Raw genomic sequence first — 22,221 nt, 5'->3', positions numbered from 1 at the left:
TTTGTGTAGGCCATAACCTCCGTTGATTTCTATTTCGTCCCCTGATTGAATAATAATAATAATAAAAACAGCAGATCTTGGGTAAGACCGTCTTAGAATAAGACGCGGCCCAATATTCCAGCCCATCAGCATATTTAAATAATTAAAAAAAAGAAAATATTAAATATATAAACTACCAAAATTAAACCTGTAAAGTTTAGGAAACCAATTTCAAAACCGCCAAAATCACGCGAGAAAAAGGGAAAGAAATCAGAAGCGATTTCCTCTTCCAATTTTACGAAAAATCTCTGTAATTCTCTCACTAATTTGAAGAAAATCAACATTCAAACTTCAAAAAACCTCACAATGTCTGCAATGGAAGATCTAATGAATGAATTTGATTAAGTGTTCAGTTTCATGATTAACATGTTCAATTCTCTAAATTGAAGTTTGAATGTCTGCAATGGAAGGTCAATTATGCCATTTAAGTGTTCAGTTTCATGATTAACATGTTCAATTCTCTAAATTGAAGTTTGAATGTCTGCAATGGAAAATCAATTATGCCATTTAAATGTTCAGTTTCATGATTAACATGTTCAATTATGCCATTTATATATATGTTGCGAAAATATATAAATTGAAGTTTTATAATATTTCAATTATTCTTTTACTTTGTTCAATTATGAATTGATGCTGTGCAAATATTTGCATTCAATCAGAAGATCTATTTTATATATGTAATTGAATATTATAAGCAAGCAATTGATTTACATTACAAAAACAACAATTGTACACATAAAGTATTCAATTATTTCAATAATTGAGTAAGTTTCAGATAAAACAACTGCAATACAATATGAAGGAAAGATTTGAATTTCCAAAAAAAAAAATAATAAGATACCAGTCGCAACAATGGAGGAAAACAACCGATGCAAGAAGATGAAGCAGGAATGAAAATGGAGAATAGGAGAAGAAAATGGAAAGTTTTGAGTAGAAAGATATGACAAATGAAACTGAATTGGTAGTTTGAAAAATTGAATAAGGGAAGTTAAAGAATTTCCAAAAATATAAAAAATAAAAAAAGCGGAAACGGAGGGAAAGGGCGCGCGCGTGCAAGACACTCGCCTAACAATGGGCCTGCCCATCCGTGGTCTTGGAATAGGACGGTGTTATGCTAGTTTTTGTGTTGTGAAAAATAATAGCATTCGTCTCTTCCCTCTCTCTCGTCTGATCGTTCGCTTGTAACGAAAGCAGATGAATAGAGCAAACAGTGTGTTCCATCCCTCTGATTTCTCCTATTTTCTGAGGTATTACTATTTTCTATTTGGTGTACATAATTCATTTTAGTTTCCTCTTCCTTCACTTTTTATTATTTTCTATGCTTTTTTACAATCATGAATGATCAATGTTCCCAGATTTTTGCATGATCATAAATACATGTTTTTGTTTAGACATTGTAATCAATTATTGGGTTTTCCATGCCAAGTGCAAGGTTTATACTCTTTTTGTTCTGGTTACCTGTTATTTTTGTGAACTCTTGTCAATTTTTACGCTTCATTTCTGTTTCTCGACGAGTAGTTCTACCGGATATCTTCTTTATTGCCAGCATTTGAGTTGGGTTTGTGCAAATTGGAGAATAATGATACTAAGAAGAAATATGGTCCATAGTGTAAAAAGATTACTCGTATCGGAAAGATTTTTGAGTTACTACGATTAAGATATAGAACCAGCCATTTTGCAACCGTTGTTGTGATCACGACCAACACAATATATTTTACTCTGATGGGCAAAGCTGCAACAGAGGGGATTGCCTTATTGTGTTATTTAAGTTCTTGCCTCGAGGTAATTTTAATACTAATCCTTTATCTCAGATTAGTGTCACATGATAATTTAATCTCTACGTGAATCACGAGGCAAAAAAGCCAATTATGGACGATTTTAGACTATTTTTGAGCTATTTTTTTATTCACGATTAAGAGATTAGTAAATATTTCCACCCAGCACGAATCATCATCGTTTACTCAACCCAGCACGAATCATCATCGTTTACTCAGGTAATTTTCTGGTGTAAGATTGTATGTGTTAACCATATGAACTCTTAAGACATACTCCTTACCACTTTTCATTGTTAAATAGAAGGAATAATAATCAGGGAAATCTGAAAGGGCGGCGCTTATAGCTCAATTGTGCATGTAACATGCAGGAGAATTGAAATATATATAAACCCTAATTTGTGTTGTGTCAGAAAGTTGTGTTCTAATTTTGTTGGTACGAAACTACTAATCAATTCATTTTATAAAACAATGTACAAATGCAAAGCTGAGAAATGCACATGCACTGTAATGAAATAAGATTCTCTACTGCCTGTAGTGTTTGCTACAAAAGGCCCATGAAACATACTCCAAAGCACACTTACAAAATTTCACTCAAACTAAACTTTTAACATCTAACACCACTTAATTATCCTCCCATATTTTGAACTTAGATGGAGCTATACAAAGATTTGAGAAGAAATTAAAACCTTGACGCGGAACCAGCCTGTTCGTCCATGAACGCATCTAAGCCATCATTAACCTCTTAACGTCAAGCTCCTGATCCATGTTTTTGGCCTCGTTGTAGACCTTCTCGAAAGCTTGCTTACATACACTTGAGAAACCAGTCATCGCCTGAAAAACGTGAGGAAGACTCATCTGCATGTTGCTTAGTGTCATGGCTCTAGTCACACTCACTGCTTTCGCATGCTTAGCCTTCTCCTCCTCCGCTTTCACCTTCAACATCTCCACTTTTGCTCGCTTCTCTCCTACAGGATCTCGTCCCTTTCTTGAGCTCGACATGTCTGGCATCGAGTATGGCCCAAATTTTGCCTCTAAAGACCTTAGCTCAACCGCCCTCTTTTCAAGCTGCTTATTTGCTGCCTCTGATCGCTTTTTCTGCTTTAATTCCTCGGCTTGTCGAAGCACAATCGCATTGATCGCTGTCCACAAGCTTTTGATCCCCTCGGATGCTACCTTGTCGGGAACATTATCTATTTCTAGCTGCCATTGTTCACAAAGAGAATATATTGTGGAATCTTGTATGGACCTCATTATGGGGTTTTTATTGAACTGGAAGAGGCTCAAACGGAGCCAACCGGTGAGGGAACGAATATAGTCCCGTTGAGCTTTGACTAGGTTGCAAAAGGATTGATGCCATTGTTGGAGCTCGACCTCGAGTTGTAATGTGGCCTGTCTATGGATCTCTGATGTGGGTTCAGTGGATGGTATGGCATTCAGGAATTTGAGCTGATCAACTATGTGCATTTGGACTTGGTGACACTCATACATGCTCCTCCACATGCACATAAACCTGAAACCAATAGAAGCAAATTATACGAGATAAACCTTACCGGCCCATAATGTTAACTAAAATTTACTAAAAATTAGCTTGGAAAAATGTTAATATAGAAATGACACTAACACAGCCAAAAAGTCATTCCCACTAAAATGATGATATTGTTTAGGAAAAATTACCGTGAATAATACAACTTTTTGTTATTTTTCTATAATAATGCCAACTATTGATTAACCATAAATAATATCAATTTAAAGGGGTGTTTTCCTAGAAAATCCCTACATGTTAAAAATAGTTGGTATTATTCTAAAAAATACCCCTAAGTTGGTATTATTCATGGTTAATCAATATTTTGTATTATTGTAGGAAAATTAACAAAAGATTGCATTATTCACGATAATTTTTCCTATTTTTTAAAACGAAAATCAATGAAAATCCTTGTAATTAGATGAAAATTAGAGTTTGAAGGTACAACAAATTGTATAGGAAGCTTCATATACATGGAATAACACCACAGTTGAGAAACAGACTTGACCATCATAAATGTGCACAAGTCAGCACATTTCTTTAGTAAGAAAGAGTAATTACTGTTTTACACTTCATATTCTGGAAACCAGAAAAAAAAATTTTATGTGAAGCAACAATACACCTCATATCACACCATGAAGCCAATATATGCACTAAAGGTTTCATTAACAGTAGAAGTGTTAATTTGGGTTATCGGGTCAGTAGTTTTAGGTTAGTACAATTTTACTCTTTTGTCTGTATTGGTTTTTACATAGTTTTATGTTCATATTGAAATCGGGTCAAAGTCAGATTTGGGTAAATATCGGATTGTCAAGTTTGTTTTAAACACTTAATTAATAGATTAGTTTTTATAAAATGGCCCAACTCCAACCCATACCTCAACAGTCAACATTGAGAACCATAGTATTTTATACTCCTATAGACCACACAACATACTAATTACCATAATTTGCCGGTTAATTTATTTTTGAATTCATAATTTGCTCAAAAGATGTAAAATAATTTGCTTTTTTTTGATAGATTTGAGAGGGGATTTAGAGTACCACCATAATACTTGGGTGTTTGTCTTTTATCATATATGTAACAAATGGCCATGGCCCATGAGTTCTGATTTGATGCTCTCAGACTCTCACCAACAAGTAGAGTATGTTTCAGAATGCAGACCTAATTTTGTCTGCTTTGGCCATTGTATTCCCAACTACACAATACACAACGGTTACTCCCTTACTGCCCCAATCCATCCAAGACAGCAAAACTAATATGGGGGAGCTTTTTTGGTAATTTTATGGAAAAAGAAAGGGTCAAAATGTACATAAAAAACAGGAGTGAAAAAGGCCAGTCAATATCGAAATCTCTTTTACTGCAGCATGGGATCTGTTTTTACCAAATGTACTGTCTGTGGTTATACTTATATACTTGACCTCCTTTAGGGTTTGGTCAATTTCAGATCAAACAATTTAGATTGACTTAAGATCGAACTTCCTTTTAAAGTCGGGTCAAAGTCGGGGTAACTATTAAATTGTTGGATATGTTTTCAATACTTTTAATCACAAGAGAAAGCAAAAAATTTACTCGCTCTATCCCTTGATTTTAATACAAATGGAAATCCTACTTTTACTTTGTTTTTATGAGTTTGCGTACTAACTTATTTATGGACATAATCCATCTACATTATGAAATACCCTATCAAAACCTACAATTTATTACTCTGTTCAGTTTTTTTTTGTTCTTCCTCCGTTATAGTATTCAAAGTAATTTTTGAACCTTAATATCTCTAATTACGCATCATAAAAAATTATAAAGAATATATGATAATAAAGTATAAATTAACACGAATCTAACGAGATCTTAAATAGATATATTTCTTCTACATATCCCGCAAAAACCATTATCAAACTTATCTCTTCTTAAAATAGAATATTTTATTTGAGAAGAACATTTGAAAATAAAAGATATATCTTAAAGACCATAAATCTACCTACAAATTACAATACCCCCATTCTCTCTCCTACTACATACTAGTACGCTAGTTCCGTTGGTAATTAATTATTGGGAAAGTATATTCTCCAATTAATCTTCTAGACTGTCATTTGAAGTAATAATTTCTCATTAATACCTCCAAATTGTTTAAGTTTTAGGCCAAGTTTTTCTATGATCAAGAATACTCTAGGATTACCATTAATTAAATCATATTATGTGACAATTAGCATAATATAAAATAGCATATACTCGACGCTAATTGCCATCAATGGTGTAAAGGTTGTGAGTTAGTGGGCACGTGAGTGGCAATAATATCTTGGCTCTACCTCTACCTCTACCTAGAACATGTGATCACACATTCCATATTTGTGCATAATCGTGACATATATCTATTAATAAGCTATATTAAGATCATCACTAACATGTAGCTTACTCATCCTCATCATCACACCCAGTCATCATATCCGGTTATTCCGTTCATAAAAATTATGATCAGATTTAGAGCGAGTAAATGACGATATAGTTATCCTTATCAAAGAGATAAGAAGATTGCGACATATAAGACCTTCAGCTCGAGAAGAACATGTAGGTTACTAAAAATAAGAATTAGCAAGGAATAGTAAGTTAATTACCCTTTAACAATGTCAAGAAGTTGAGGGTAAAGCTCAGTTTCCCTCAATTTGATGATCTCATTTGATGTAGATTGTATAGCTTGAGAAGCAACCTCTATTTGTGACTCAAGTTTTTCAACCTCTTTCTTTGTCTTCTCTGTCTTAAAATAGTCTGCTCTTTTCACCTCCAGTCTCCTTAGCTGTTCTACTCTCTTCTCATGTTCTATCTTTATTTTCTCTGCATTCTTCTCCATTCCAATCATAACAAAATTGTAACATCATTAAATCGCAAATTTAATAAGGGAAATTATCCATGGTATTTCTAAGTTTGTGCACTTTATCAATGGTACCCTCAAGTTAGTTTTTTCGAGTATCAATGGTATCGTCGTGTTATTAAGCGTTTTACAAACATAACATTTTCTAATTTTTTCCGTCCAAAATCGTTCAAAACCATTAACTTTTTTATTTTGTTTTTCAATTTAAAACATTAAAAAGTTAAAAGAAAAAAAAATTAACGGTTTTGAAAGATTTTTGACAGAAAAAACTAAAAATATTACCATTGATAATCGAAAAAACTTAGGGTATCATTGATAAAGTGCAAAAATTTAGGGGTACCGTGATAATTTCCTATTTAATAAATTACTCCTATAGATGAAATAACAAGACACCCATTTGTTGATTAGCTAAAAGATGCATTTTATATAAGGCTGTAACAGTTTGTCATATGATCACTCTATCGGGACTCCTATAGGCTTGGGCCCAAAACCCACGGGTTATAAGTGGGTTTGTATAAAATTTCCCAAAATTATATAATATTTAATACTCAACAAATATTATATAGAAGTCTAAAAACGATACGAAATCTTCCTCACATGAAATTTCTTTAATATTAATTACTAATTTAACTCATAATTCTTAACTATCGTAGTATTTTGAAATGAAATAAAAAATTGAAAAAGTTAACAAGCATAGTAATCAAGGTGCTCTGTTTTATCACTATCAGCAAAATAAATGTGATTTACTCATAGAAAAAGAGGAATATGAGTACCTTGACCTCATGGAAAAGCTTCTTTTCCCAAGCATAGAGTCTTTCAATGGTAGAAGAATGACTACTACCATTAATGCCATTATTAACTCCACCATTATTCATATTTCCAATTCTACCAACTACCATTTGATCTTCCCCTAATTTTCTAAAACCAAATCCATTTAACTTCCCATTTGAACCCCATAACATTGGGCTCCAATTCTTACTCATACTCCATCCTTGATCATCCAATTTCCCTGCATTTTATTACAATTTGATCATATATTATTGATCATTTAATCAAACAAATAGACCCCAATAAACAAAAAAATTACCTGGAGAAGTGAAATGATGATGATGATGATTAAAATTGTTAGAAGTAGAAAGATTAGAGAAAGAATGAACTTCTAAAACCCCAGAAACAAAAGTACCAGCATCAGCAGCTCTAAGAAAATACTCATCTAATTCCTTAATAATCTCAACTAATTCCTTCCCTTGTCTCGAAACCACCACCGCCATTTCACTCTCTTTCGAAAACCCACTTACCACAGAAGGCGGCGCCGCCACATTCGCCGCTGCTCTCATCGGCGTCACTGTAGTAGTAGTAGTCGTACTAGTAGTAACAGTAGCAGGTTCTTCCCAGTCTTGTTCCTCGACCCCATTACCAGTACGCGGGTCCGATTCCGAAGAAGGAACAAATGGGTCCCAGAAATCCCATGTGGACCCCTCAAGTGGAGGCGGAGGCGGAGGAGGAAGAGGGGTACGAGGAAGAGCAGAAGCATTGGTGGTGGAAGTAGTGGTTGTCCAGGTGTCAGTACTGGGTGACATGGAAGGAGGAGGAGGTGGTGTGGGTGGAAGAGGAGGCGGAGAAGGAGAAGAAGAAGGATTACGGTGGTTAAGATGGTGGTGGAGAAGGGAAGATTCATTAGTGGAGAATTGAAAGAGAGAAGAACCAGTAGAACGAAGAGAACGAAGGTAAAAAGAATGAGAAGAAGAAAGAAATTGTCGAGCTTCAACTAATTGTTTCATGTATCTTTTTCTGGCTCTGCATCTTGATACCATTTCTTGTCTGTCAATTCTTGATGCACAACACCCCATTTTTTGTTTTTTTTTTAAATTTTTTGAATTTAAAGCTAATTACAAAACAAGTGTCAAAAAAAAAAGCTTAAAGTTATGGAGGATACGCCATATTTAGTGGGAAGAAATAAAAGAAGAAGAAAGAAAAGAGGAAAGAAGAAGGAGAGAAAGAATTCAAAACATAGGTTTAAGTCTGATAAGTCACAGAGTTACGGCAGTCCAAAGCACACTTGTTAAGTGATTCAGTCATTCTCTCTCTCTCTATCACTCTCTTTAATTTTGGCTTTCTGAAAGAGAGAGAAAGGCAGAGGAGCACAATGAAGCATTGGGCAGAGTGCCTTTAATTCTCCGTTTATATCTTTTTTTCTAAAAAAAATTCTCACTCAAAATAATTACTCCTATTTACAAAACTACATTAATTTTTATGTCATTATAAATCATAAATTTTTGTAAAAGACTTTTTAATAGTTAATCTCTAATTGGATCGGTCTATTTTATACTTTTAAAATCTTATAAGTAGACATTAAGAATAATGTAAATAGACATTAAGATATTGAAAGTAAGTATTAAGAATACGGTAAGTAAGTATTAAGAATACGGTAAGTAAGCATTAAGAATAATGTAAGTAAACATTAAAATTATGGTAAGTAGTCATTAATTTCTAATGAGCTGGATTTGAAATACGTCTCTCAAAAGACTAGTTGATTATAAATACAAAGTATTTGATGTTTATGCCATTATGCAAATTCAACTGGTAGTTTTCTAGACATAGCGTAGTACTTCCTTCGTTTAAAATTATTTGCAATTGCAATACTAAAAATATTGTATTAATTATTTATCACTCTTAATTTGTAATTACATTTTAATTTATAAACTAAAAATAATTATGTGGAATTTTGTTTGATTTGTCTCAGGGCAAATATTATTAATACCAAATTTTTGTATTTTTAATTATATGAAGTATATTAGAGAATTAAAGATTGAATTAGTACATTAATCTATGTGAAAGATCAAATGTTTGACGTGATTTGAAATAGAGGTAGTAATTTCACCTATTTAAGTCGCCTTATTACCCCTCACGTCAGCTTTACTTCACGAGCTAATACTCTCTCCTATTTATTTTACTTGTTCTATTTACTTTTTTACACTTGTCAAGGTATCATTTTAACATTTAATATCTTTAATCATGTATAATTAAAAATTATGAAAAATTAATATTTATAACCCTTACATTGAGACAAACGAAAGAAGATCTCACTTGACTATATTTTAACTTATAAATTTAGAAAAAAATACAAATTAAAAGTAATTAGTGAATAGTGACAAAAAGTAAATAAGACAAGTGAAGTGAATAGGAGGGAGTATATAGTAAGGTAATAGCCCTTTTCTTTAAAATTTGTTGTTGAAAGTGAGATTTTCTTTTATAATATATTTTTTTACGTTTTAGAATACTTGTATTTATTATCTTTTTCTGGTCGTTTAAATGTAGGTAGAATAGACAAAAAAACAATAAAGTAACTTTTCTTAATTTTTATGCGTGTAAGTAATAAAAAATAATGATAGTATTATTCTTAGTAGTTAACTCAAAAGACAAACAAGTTAGTACTTAGTAGAATGTACTTGGATCGTCAACGTTTTGGAGTTGGGCCAAATGTTAACTGACCAGATGAAGTTGGATCGTCAACGTTTTGGAATTGGGCCGAATTACAACTTGACGACCCAACTATAGTTTTCCATTTCAACTCCGGAAATTTGAAATCTGTAGGCTAAAAAAAAAATTAATTAAATAAATTAAGAATCAAACTTATTCCAAAAGTAAGCGTGAAATTTCCAAATCTGAGGTTTGAGGCTGTTCGCAGTTACTAATTGCGAACAGGTCAAAACAGACAAAATAGTTGTTCGCAGTTAGTAAGTGCGAACAGCTATTTTGTCTTTTTTGACCTATTCGCAGTTACTAATTGCGAACAGCCCCAAATCTCAGGTTTGGAAATTTCACGCTTACTTTTGGAATAAGTTTGATTCTTAGTTTATTTAATTAATTTTTTTTTAGCCTACAGATTTCAAATTTTCTTCAACTCCAAGAGTAGTCCATATACTTGCCCACGGGAAAACATGTACTCCTGTAATTAGGATTAATTAGGAAAAATTATAATGACCGAGTCGTTTTTCTTTTTTGAGGTAAAATTAATTAGGTAAAACTATAGTTTTGGAGTTGAAGTTTTTGTTTGTCTCGAGTCCCCAAGGCTCATGAATCATGATCTAGCATTAGGACATCACTAGAAAATACTTAGAATATTAGCAGATCCAAAAAGATGGATTAAAAAAAGAGATGAAAAATTAAATCCTAAAAAAAGTTGGTTATTTCCTTCTCTCATTTTAGTGGCTTTATTATATGTACATGAATTGAATCATAAATCACAGTTTGTTGTGAGATGGTTTAAATTAAACTATAAATAACCCAAATTCATCTTCGTTAGTAGATGTCTCCTAACCCTCTCTTTTTTTTTTCCAAACCATAACAACATTGTAGACGACCTTCCATGAAAGCTTCAAGATAGCTTCATTTACGTACATAGAACATCTGAACTAGGTGTGAACATATCCCATATTAGGTGAATCATGTTATTCCTTTTACTTTATTGTTGATTAATTTTGCATAATTGTTGTTAGATCTTGAATAAGGATTTTAGATTTAACTTCTTCCTTAATTTAATAGAATATCTATTCATTAATCTTACGCTAAATTAAATGTTCTAAACCATTTATATTGTCATTAAATCAACGATTGGTATCTAAACAAAGGGTTCTTGGTGATTGAATTTTGGTCTTGGTTGGTATTTAAATTCAATATAGCTTCCATGAAATTGAACATTGAGATGTTTAATAGAATAAGAATTTTGGCTTGTGGCAAGTTGAGCAAAGATGGACATATGGTGTTACCAAGATGCCCATGAGAATGACTATTTCTAATTGGGGTGAAATCTATTCCAAGATTATTATTACTTTTTGTTGAGAATAATGGTGTGACTTGAATGCATAATTGATGTGTGCATTTATCAGTGACTTATGGGATGGAATTATATGGATGACTTGAATGGGTGTATAAGTTGTGACTTAATGTTTATGATTTATGTTGGTGGTTAAAGTGTAGATTAATTCATGAGTTATGAAGGTAATGAAGTAAGAATAGTCATGGAGTTATGAGGGTTCATGAAGAAATTGAAAAGTTGCTCTACTATGCTAGGTCGAGCAAAGCTGTCAGAATGCCCTCTGAAGGCTGCTCGACCGAGCGAGCTCCAGGGTGGGTTGAGTGACCAAACAGAATGTATCCAGTAGCTTCTTGTAGTCCGCTCGACTAGGTCGCTCCTGCTTTGGTCAAGCGAACTTTCTAACGTTCCTAGAATGCTGTTTTTGACTCTTCAAGTCCTTGGAGCTATTTCATTGTTATTAGTTCATAGCTTTAATATATTGAATGTTAGTTAGTGTGATCTCCTCTATAAATAGGGAACTCATTTGTTCATCCAAAATTATAAAATACAAACCCCTAAGCCTAAACACATAGTCTTTGCATTCTCTTACATCATTTATAATACTACATTGTAAGAGTTGTATTTCTCGATTGTTATAATATAAACAAGACACTACACACCACGGAGGATGTAGCCATTATTGGGTGAACTTCATTGTGTTCTTTTGCATTGTTTTTATTTCCTTTAAACATTATCAATTCATTGAAACTTATATCGGTTCATCAAGTTACTTCATACCTTGCGATCTTGGTAACATTAGAGGTTAAGTTTTATACTTAGACTCTAATCAAGCAAATATTACAATTTTAAATTATGTCTCTTCCATAAGGTTTTTAGAGAGGTTGTGAAAGAGAATATTGCAAAGGGTATATAGGATACATTTGAATTATTACACATGGCTAAAAGTGTAACCAATAAGTTATTCTTGAAGAGTAAGCTTTATGATCTTAGATCATTAAAGAGGAAGGTAACTCTCTTAAGATCATGTAGATATATTTTGTACTACTGCTATGTACTTATAGAGTAAATTTCACATCGCTTCTTTCTGAGAGAATTATTTTGCAGCACTCGTCTATAATAAAGTGAGAACAATTTTGACAAAATTTTTTATATAGTATATTGATATAATAACTAGAGATATTTTCATCTAAGTTTCTATAGATATGATGTCTAAATTATAATACACAATTCATCATCATAATTTATTATATTCAAGACATTTACACTGTAAAAGAAATCTATCTCCAACTTTTTAGTATATATATATATATATATATATATATATATATATATATATATATGTATATATATATATATATATATATGTATATATATATATATATATATATATATATGTATATATATATATATATGTATATATATATATATATATGTATATATATACATATATACATATATATATATGTATATATGTATATATGTATATATACATATATACATATATACGTACATATATATATATATATATATATATATATATATATATATATATATAATTATATATATAATTATATATGTATATGTGTGTATATATATATATATATATATATATATATATATATATATATATATATATATATATATATATATGTATATAAATATATATATATATATATATATATATATATATATATATATATATATAAATATATGTATATATATATATATATATATGTATATATATATATATATGTATATATATATATATATATATATATATATATATATATATATATATATATATATGTATATATATATATATATATATATATATATATATATATATATATATATATATATATATATATATATATATATATATGTATGTATGAACTATTGAATCATTAAAATCACCTAATACTTATATATTTTTAGCTCTATAGAAAAATAAAATAAAAATATTCTTTTAGAATCTTGCTTTATTAGCTATAGATAATGTGATTAGATTTTGACGTTTAGTTCGAATAAGTAAATAAGGACATTCATACTTTTTAAAGTTGAAAAATTCTGATGCCATTATTATTATTATTATTATTATTATTATTATTATTATTATTAATTTTGTATATAAAAGCATATGAGCAAGCCAAGTATTTTCATTGCCAAACAAAAAGAAAATTGAGAGAAAAAAAGGCGAAAAATGGGAAGAGTGGGAATAGTGAATGAAAAATATTTGCGAGTGATCGAGGCAGCTCGTAGAGACCTGCGTGCTCTTATCCAAAGCAATAATAATCAGGCTGCTCCTATCCTCCTCCGCCTTTCGTGAGTGTTTCTATCTCCTATACTACCTACGTTCCACGTTCCATAATAGTCGTCGCACTATTTCAGTTTGATCCAAGTATTAATAAATTAATGAATGATAATTTATGAATAAAGTAGGAGTAAATATAATAATTTGTAAATTATATTATGAAATATACAATAATATAGCAAGCTAGGTATATACCCGTGCTAAGCACAGAATCATAATAATTTCATAATAAGTGTTTAATCTCTCATTTCTTAAGCTACTTTTACCTTTATCATATCAAGAGCTCAAAAATAATCTACTCTATAGACATCACCACCCCATACACGATACATTCTTTCTTAAAATAGCACACATGAAAATCATCTTGATTTCTTTGACATATCTTCAACCAAGGTAAATGTCACACACATTTAGGAGCAAACAACAATATTGCATCAACAATAGAGTATTAATAAGGAGTATGCTAATTTAAACCCCTAAATTTTTGAAATTACAATTGAGTTTTCTTGCTTTCTTTTCCGGTTATTCCATCCCTTATACCTTATGACAAAAATAAATTTTTAAACTCAACCTTTAAACATACTTAAAATGCAACAAAAAATAAAAGAAGTCTACACACATAATGTCTAATTAATAATACATAATAATTAAGTAAATTAAAATGCCCAACTCTTAAATTATAACCCAAAACTACTTTTATTAACTAACCAATTAAAATGCCCAAATTCATAACCCTGATGAGAAATCTTCCAATTTAAGTTAATTGATAATCATGAAACATATTTATTAACCGAATTCTAAAACATTAATTTACCTGAATACTCTAATTTCAATCCTTTTTACAAAAAAATCCAATTTTATGACAATAAATGTAATCCAACGGATATGAAATAGGTCTTAACCCTTGATTAAGAATGAATTATTGTTCTTTGTGTAGAAATATACCCAACACTGAAACTTAAGTTGTAGCTTATAAATTTTCGCATATAATTAAAGTGACTGAGAAAATAAAAGAGATGTTAGAAAAATACTAAAAATTTGCTTGATAAATTTATACTATTGTTTTTTAAAAAACCCAAAAGTATTAGGAAAAAACTAAAAATGAGTTGCTTGGAAAAAATACTAATAATAATAGAGATGTCAGAAAAATATCAAAAATTTATGTTGTTCTTTTTATTATAACAAACCCCAAAAATTCAATATTAAACGTATTCAAAAAGAATTTAAGTTATACCTTTAAATTCAATTTAATAATATATACCTTGGTTTTCAAAATCAAAGTAAAAACTCATCATATATACAGATTAAAATGTAATTTAACACACACTAAAAATAATTACACCAATGCCCTATGGATTTGTTTTGTTCACAATTGGTAGATTTGTTTTATTATCATTAACACCTTTAATAAACCCATATTTACGTCACCATGAATATATTTAAAATTTCATAGTTTTTCATCAAAATTAACACCCAATAACCAGATATTGTAGAAAAAATATGAGAAAAAAATTAGACATTGAAGACTATTGTAGAAGAGAAAAGAAGCATCAATGGAAAGTATATGAGGAAAACTCAAATGAGTTAAATTATGGACATCAATTGAATAAAATAAAATTAAAAAACTACCTAAAATAACATAAGTAGAATTAGGCGGGAAAATAACTCTTAAAATTGTGACACTTGTTACATTCTTCTATTGCTTTAGTAGAATTAAAGTGTAGCAAATATTATAAAGCGGAGGAAGTGCAAGTTTTTAACCTTTTTTCCTATCCTTTTATAATAACAATAGTATACTCCCCTTTACTTTTTGTTTGACCACTTTACAACTTTATTTTAGAAGAGAAAAATTTTAATAAGATTTTTGAAAGATATGTTGAAGATAAAATATATTTCAATGCACGAATTTATGAGTCTGAAATATGAAAAAATATAATTTCAAAGAATAATGCAAGTATATATTATCGTGATTAAATTTATTGAATACATGACTTCTTTAAAGTAAAAACTAAAAACTTTATTAAAAATTATTTATCGAATACATAACTTTTTCATTCACTTAAATATATTAAATTCTAGGTTAGATTTATAGAATTGCTATAATAAATTACATAAATACTTTACCGAATTTAACTCCAACTTAAAAAAAAAATCTAATTCTAAAGTAGATAAATATTGTGATATATTTTATTTGTCAAAACTCTCTAAGAATGACCTTTCTCATTTTTCAGCATTTTTATTAGTATGTATGATTTGTCAAAGCTCTCTAAAGATAACATTTGTTATTTTTCAGCATTTTTATTAGTATGTATGATATGATATATAATATAGATGATATGATATGATATTAATTTTATCATATTTTGATTTTAGTCATATTTTGATTTTAGTCAATTGTTTATTATTTTGCATCTGTATTGAAGCAATTAGGCAACTATTTCTTGTGTTATAAAGTAATAAAATTTAATATTAATACTCTTTCTGTTTCTTTTTAAATGTCATATTTGGTTTTTGGATACTATTTATCATTTACTCTTAATTTGTATTTAATTCTTAATTTTATAAATTAAAATATAGTCAAATGAGTTTTTATTTGATTCGTCCCAACTTAAAGTTTATTAATATCTAGTTTTTATAATTTTTAATTATGTACTATTAGAGTTATTAAGAGTAGTATTAGTACATTGACAAACGTGCCCAAACCAAATAGAATATTTAAAAAAACACAAAGGAAGTAAGATTTTAAATCAAATAATCCCCATATTCTTCTACATAACTTTCTTTCCAAAGATTTCATATGATGATAGAAGTTGAAGAGTTTGGAGATGATTCAAAAACTTGTAAACATTGGAGTATTTATTTCTAGTTTAATTATTTAAGTGGATAAATGTACGTATTTTACTACTTCTCAAAGGTGTTTTTATCTTAAGCTATTGTTTGTCTTCTTTATGCTAGTGAATTTAAGGAAAATAAACTTTTTTTAATTAAATTGAATATATATGTTTTATGGCCAATTTTAGTGGAATTAACTCATTTAAAGTATAGAAGAAGATAATGATTCAGCCCTTTTAAATTTACACCATAAATCTCAAAAAGTTTTCTTATATTTGAATTTTATGGAGCAAGTTTCAAGCACAAAAGGAATTTCTTATTATTAATGTAATTAATCGATTTCGATCACTAAAAAAAAAATGTAATTAATTGATTTGGGTTGGTATTGTATTTGTATGGTAGATTCCATGATGCAGGAAACTATGATGCAAGAGCAAGGAAAGGAGGTGCAAATGGTTCAGTTAGGTTCACACAAGAGTTGAACCGCCCTCCCAACAAGGGCATGGAAAACGCTATTAGACTTTGTGGTATTTTTTCTATTTATTTACTTGTTTATAAATCAAAAATCATTTGTTAAAAATATCCGTAAAGTTTTAATAAGTGATTTATCAATCCATTACACAATAAAATATTAACATATGTATGCAGAAAATTAGTTTTTTTTTCTAATTAATTATGCATAGTTACTTAATTATGCTCAAGTACATATAATTATTACTTTAAACATGCATACTTATGATCTATTTGTCTTGTGATTCATCATAAATTCTTCTAAAAATTGAGTTGATTTCTCCTTAATTTCAATTATGCAGAATCAATCAAGAGAAAACACCCTGACATTACATATGCTGACCTTTATCAGGTACTCCTATATATATATATATATATATATATATATATATATATATATATATATATATATATATATATATATATATATATATTTATTTATTGCATAACCAAGTTAATTGGCTATATATAGAAAGTTTCATTTATATATTCTTCTAGTTCTTAGCTACGACACTAGCATCATCAATTTTAATAGAGTTACTAGGATCGATTTAATTTTCAAAAGACACTAACTACAAGATAATGCTATTTTTTTTAATAGCTACATGTACTTTTCTCCTTTATGAAATAGTTTGTTGAGGGAATATAGCTATTAAAAAAACAAAGGCTAATATATACTATCTATTTTTACACGATGAAGTTAGAGGGGATGACCCAATTAGTTAAAAGCACACAAGAACACGTAAATGTCATAAAAGATTTTATATTTGATTCTCAACTTTATAGAGTATATAACTAATATTAACATACTTCTATTAATAAGTTGATGCTTGTAGCTGTATAATTTATCATGCATATACGTACTCTATTAACTGTATCTATGGTTACAAGCTTATACGTAGCTTCAACATATGTTATGTACTATATCACATGATTTTTACATTTGGGACTCGATGCTAAAAAATGAAATAAGTTTGAATTATTTTAGTAGTTTAAATAGTTTGATACGTAATTTATTTATTAAAGAATTAGTATGTGTGTAATGTTTCTATATGATTGACATTTGTTGTTTATCAGCTTGCCGGTATTGTTGCGGTTGAAGTAACTGGGGGTCCCACTATTGAATTTGTTTCAGGTCGCCCAGTAAGTATATATCATTACTTCTATCTAGTAATACTCTTTTAAGTATTTTCTTAGGGCTTAGTTATATATATAGCTCCTCTCTTCATAATAATACCATCATATCATATACTCCATAATATAATGTTTCTAATACATGATCAAATAACAATATTCATTAATAATTATATGCATTTAATTAACTATAATTTTTATTGATTATCATCATTACTCTGTAGGATAGCGATTTTGCCGATGATGATGGACTTCCAAACCCTAATGGAGGTATGATAAGAGTGCCATAGGCTAAGTTTTTAAGGATTTTTTTTCAAATACTATCTATTAACTTGACTATTACTAATTCTAGTAATAGATATAGAATGCAATCATTTGCGCACACATATGTATACTAATTTTTTCAATTATATAAATGCCATACTTAGACACATCACAATTTTCTGACACCGTCACAAAAATCATCATCCAAGACTCTGATATCTAAGTTTATACTTTATTCTTAGACTCACTTCCAATTCAATTTCATTGAATTAAGAATATATATATATATATATATATATATATATATATATATATATATATATATATATATATATATATATATATATTTAAATGATGAATTCACATGTTATTATTAGGCTAACCAAATAAAAGCATAGCATTATCTCACTTACTAGTTTTTGTCAAAGACTCGTTTGAAGACTCCTTCAAGACTTGCTAAATTCTTACCTTTAATTTTGTAGTTATTTAAGATATTTGCTTAAATTGAATTTTTTATTTTATCGGGCCATTATTGATAAAAAATAATTGACATTTTCAATTTTCATAATGATTTTTAGGAGCAAATGATCTGAGAAATATATTTTATCGAATGGGGTTGAATGATAAGGATATTGTGGTTCTTTCAGGAGCCCATGCTCTGGTGAGGCATAGATTTTTTAACTCTTTAATTAAAACTAATTGCATAATCTTTAATTATAAATGTATTTATTTGTTTTGCAAAAATAAGGGTGGAGCTCATAAGGACAGAACACCAGGCTTTGATGGAAATTTCACCCGCAATCCTCTCAAGTTTGATAACTCCTATTTTGTGTAAGCTTTTCAAATACTATGCTTCAAATGATCACTAATGTTAATCAATTTGAACCCAACTATATAGAATATATATTTCAATTTTATCGTTTTATGGTATATTGCAGATGTATGTTGTGCTTGGTAAATAATTTCTTAATAGCTTAGAGACTGGTCAAACAATTAAAAAAATGACATATACAATTTTTAAAATTGATGATATCAATAGTGTTTTGTTTTAGTAATAGTTATTATTATATAAGATAAGATTAGACTAATTTGTTTTTGTGTGTGATTAGTGAGCTGTTAAGAGGTGATACACCAGGATTGGTGAAATTTCCGACTGATAAGGCTCTCCTAAATGATCCAGCCTTTCGTCCATTCGTTGAGCTCTATGCTAGAGTATGTATCCCAAATTAATTTTCCTTTGAATGAATAATTATAATGTTATAAACATAATTAATTAATTATAATAATAAAGTGAATAATTAATGTGACAGGATGAAAGGGCATTTTTCAGAGATTATGCAGAATCACATAAGAAGCTGTCGGAGTTAGGGTTTAACTATCAAGAATCCAACTTGGTTAAAGATGAGAGCTCTGAGGAGGAGGAAGAGGTTGAATGTAATCAATCATATGGAGTTGAAGAGGAATGTTGCCCAGGACAATATGGATATGCTCGTCCTAGCTACCATGGCGGCTGTCCTGCTTATTATAATTACAACTAATATTATATAATTGTAATGTTGAATTAAGCTACTGTCTGTAATAGAACTTATATATGACTTGCCTTCCTAACTACTCAACTACATGCAATAAAGGAAGCACAAAAAAAAAATATATATTGTATATCAGTACTGTTTATCTAATTTCTTAATAACAACACTACATTATATTGTAGACATATTAAATGCCAAAAGACCAACTCAATAAAAGTTTAAGCTTATATGGTTGATACCTTACAAAATACACAAGAACTCTTTGGGCTACAACTGTAGATTTACGGCTTGTAACCTTTCATCATATTGAATTCTGCCAAAAATCTAACTCAACTAAAAACTTAACATGATTTTATTTGCTGTTGTTTTCTTTCTTTTTGATGCTTTATATGCTGTTAATTCTTGCGTTGTATGTACTTTTTTTTTCTTTTATTGTACTATAGTTGTTATTCCTTTTCTTACGAAGGCCTAAAGATACGATTGTTAGCCTAAAAGTGTTAAAGAAAGGTTGTAATCATGCCTTGAAGGTGCACTATTAATGAAATAAGATCATTTGCAAGTATTGAAGTGTTTTTAAGGACAAAAAACTAATGCAAACAATAACTTAAGGATTTAAGGTGGTTCAACATTCATTAGGCTACATCCACCATCCTGACTAGTGTATTTCATTATGTGTTTAAATGATAGAAGAGCTTTAAAGCTGAACACAAACTTGAAGGAATTATTTTAGTGAAATATTTGTGTGTGCGAGGAAATTGGAAATGGGAGTAGAGAATTATGCATGTTGGTAAAGGCTAATATATAGAGAGGAGGCTGTTGAACATTTAGAGTGTACAGACCTAGATTTGTATATACTACATACTTAGTATAGTAATGGGACTAAAATTTATACATTATAAGTCCAATTAAATGCCTCAAAGAATTTGATGAATCATTATTTTGATGCATAAGTTTGTTTGGTGAAACATTACTTTGGTTCATAAGCTTTGCTTGGTGAAACATTATTTTGATTCATAAGTTTTGCTTGCTGAAACACTTTTGTTTCAAAAGGAGGTATTGTTTGATGCATAGCTCTATAAATAGAGGTTGCATGCCTAGGGATATTCAATCCCAATTTCATATCATTTATGATTTCTCTCTTAAGAATACTCTCATTCTTATTCTTCCTTTCATGAGATAATATTGAGAGAGTAATTAACTCTCAATATCATCAAAGTTCTTAATTCACCACAACATTTGTATTTACTATTGCAATTTACTTATGCTAGGATTTTGTTGTGTAGATTGTATCTCATTGTGAATTTCATTTATCATCCCAAGCACCTTTGTGGGAAATATCACATAGGAAAGTGCATGAACGCCTTATACTCATATTAAGTTTCCGAGCGACTTCTTTGATTGTCGCAACCATATTTTCATCGTCTCCTTGGTGATTCAACAAGAGTTCAAAGCCATATACAAACGATTACAAATAGTGTAGATTTATCTTGTAACACATATTTGTAATACACCATTATTGTAATAGAGACTAGGATAAATGCCAATAGAGTTTCTTCTTTATTGTATTAGATTGAGGGTGATCTTCAATAAAGATGTGACATTATTCTTGGGAACTTGTTCATAAACTTGTGTGTTCTTTATTGCTTCCATTGTTATTATTGCTATGTTTTTCATTTGTTGGTGCATTTTGTTCTTCATCAAACACTCGTAATCACGTTCATTTTAAGACATGAAATGACTAAGGCACGAATTAAATGAAGGAACCACAACATACCAAAACTCAGAAGCAGTTGTCTATCAAGGCTCGATCAAGCTCCTTTTGGATCCTTCTTGCTTGCTTCCATGTGATTCAATGGTCCCTTTTGCTCCAAAGATTCTTCTATATTTGTTTGCTCATCAAGATTAATCCCATTCCATCATCAAAACTCTTTACCTAAGTTAATCACACGCCCAAAACTTATTACACCATGTCTAGGATGTCTAAAATTCTTCTAATAAATTTATTAGTGTACGTCATGTAATTTTTATGACCAAAATATATAAGTCCTCGGCTCAACTAATATTAAAAGTTAGATAATTATTATCGAAAAAGCTAATAGCACAGATACGATCTAACAAAATGCATTTTTCAAAATTCAAATCATGTTGAAATCAAGATGAAAATAATAGAGTGAATGAGAGTTGTGTGATAGTTACAATGACATGCATAATCACATGACAGATCGATCATGTTGTATATGTTAGATATTACATTTTTTAATACTTTCCGTTGTTCTCATTTTGATATATTTTTTTGCGTGATATTAAAAGAAGAAAAAAAATGAATGGAAGCTCCATTGAATATAATGATACCCATTTACAAAAGCATATTTTCCCATGGAATTTGATACTTTTATAGTAGCAATTACTTCCTCTTTCCTTCTTATTTTGCATAATTTTTCATTATAATTTGTCCTACTAATTTTGCTCCCCTTTTTTTTTTTTTTTGCAATAGTCTTATTCTCTTTCTTTTATTCTCATTCGTACAAAATTATACTCTATTCATCTTAGCTACTCATTTTTATCATCTACTTGTTTTTTATTTCACTCTTCAATAAAATTTTTGTTCTCACTAAATTTC

The 22,221-nt window shown here is 29.5% G+C and overlaps 2 protein-coding genes across 2 annotated transcripts; one reads left to right on the top strand and one right to left on the bottom strand.

Annotated features, from left to right (window-relative positions):
- Positions 1-2,239: 2,239 nt before the first annotated feature.
- On the bottom strand, positions 2,240-8,355 carry LOC130823890 (protein ALTERED PHOSPHATE STARVATION RESPONSE 1). Its single transcript, XM_057688716.1, has 4 exons — positions 7,290-8,355; positions 6,976-7,211; positions 5,949-6,172; positions 2,240-3,324 (listed from the first exon to the last, which is right to left on the bottom strand). Exons 1-4 carry the CDS (start codon positions 8,050-8,052, stop codon positions 2,538-2,540), a joined length of 2,010 nt encoding a protein of 669 aa, XP_057544699.1. The 5' UTR covers positions 8,053-8,355; the 3' UTR covers positions 2,240-2,537.
- A 4,816-nt stretch (positions 8,356-13,171) lies between these two features.
- Positions 13,172-19,793, top strand: LOC130824240 (L-ascorbate peroxidase 5, peroxisomal-like). The gene is made up of 9 exons (XM_057689160.1): positions 13,172-13,343; positions 16,567-16,691; positions 16,977-17,026; positions 17,752-17,817; positions 18,033-18,078; positions 18,651-18,733; positions 18,821-18,903; positions 19,182-19,284; positions 19,383-19,793. The coding sequence occupies exons 1-9, from the start codon at positions 13,222-13,224 to the stop codon at positions 19,608-19,610; spliced, it is 906 nt and encodes a 301-aa protein (XP_057545143.1). The 5' UTR covers positions 13,172-13,221; the 3' UTR covers positions 19,611-19,793.
- Positions 19,794-22,221: the final 2,428 nt, after the last annotated feature.

Source organism: Amaranthus tricolor, chromosome 9 (genome assembly GCF_026212465.1).
Source record: "Amaranthus tricolor cultivar Red isolate AtriRed21 chromosome 9, ASM2621246v1, whole genome shotgun sequence".
Classification (NCBI taxonomy): Eukaryota; Viridiplantae; Streptophyta; class Magnoliopsida; order Caryophyllales; family Amaranthaceae; genus Amaranthus; species Amaranthus tricolor.
The sequence above is the reverse complement of the archived record's forward strand: the minus strand, read 5'-3'. Positions and strand labels throughout refer to the sequence as shown.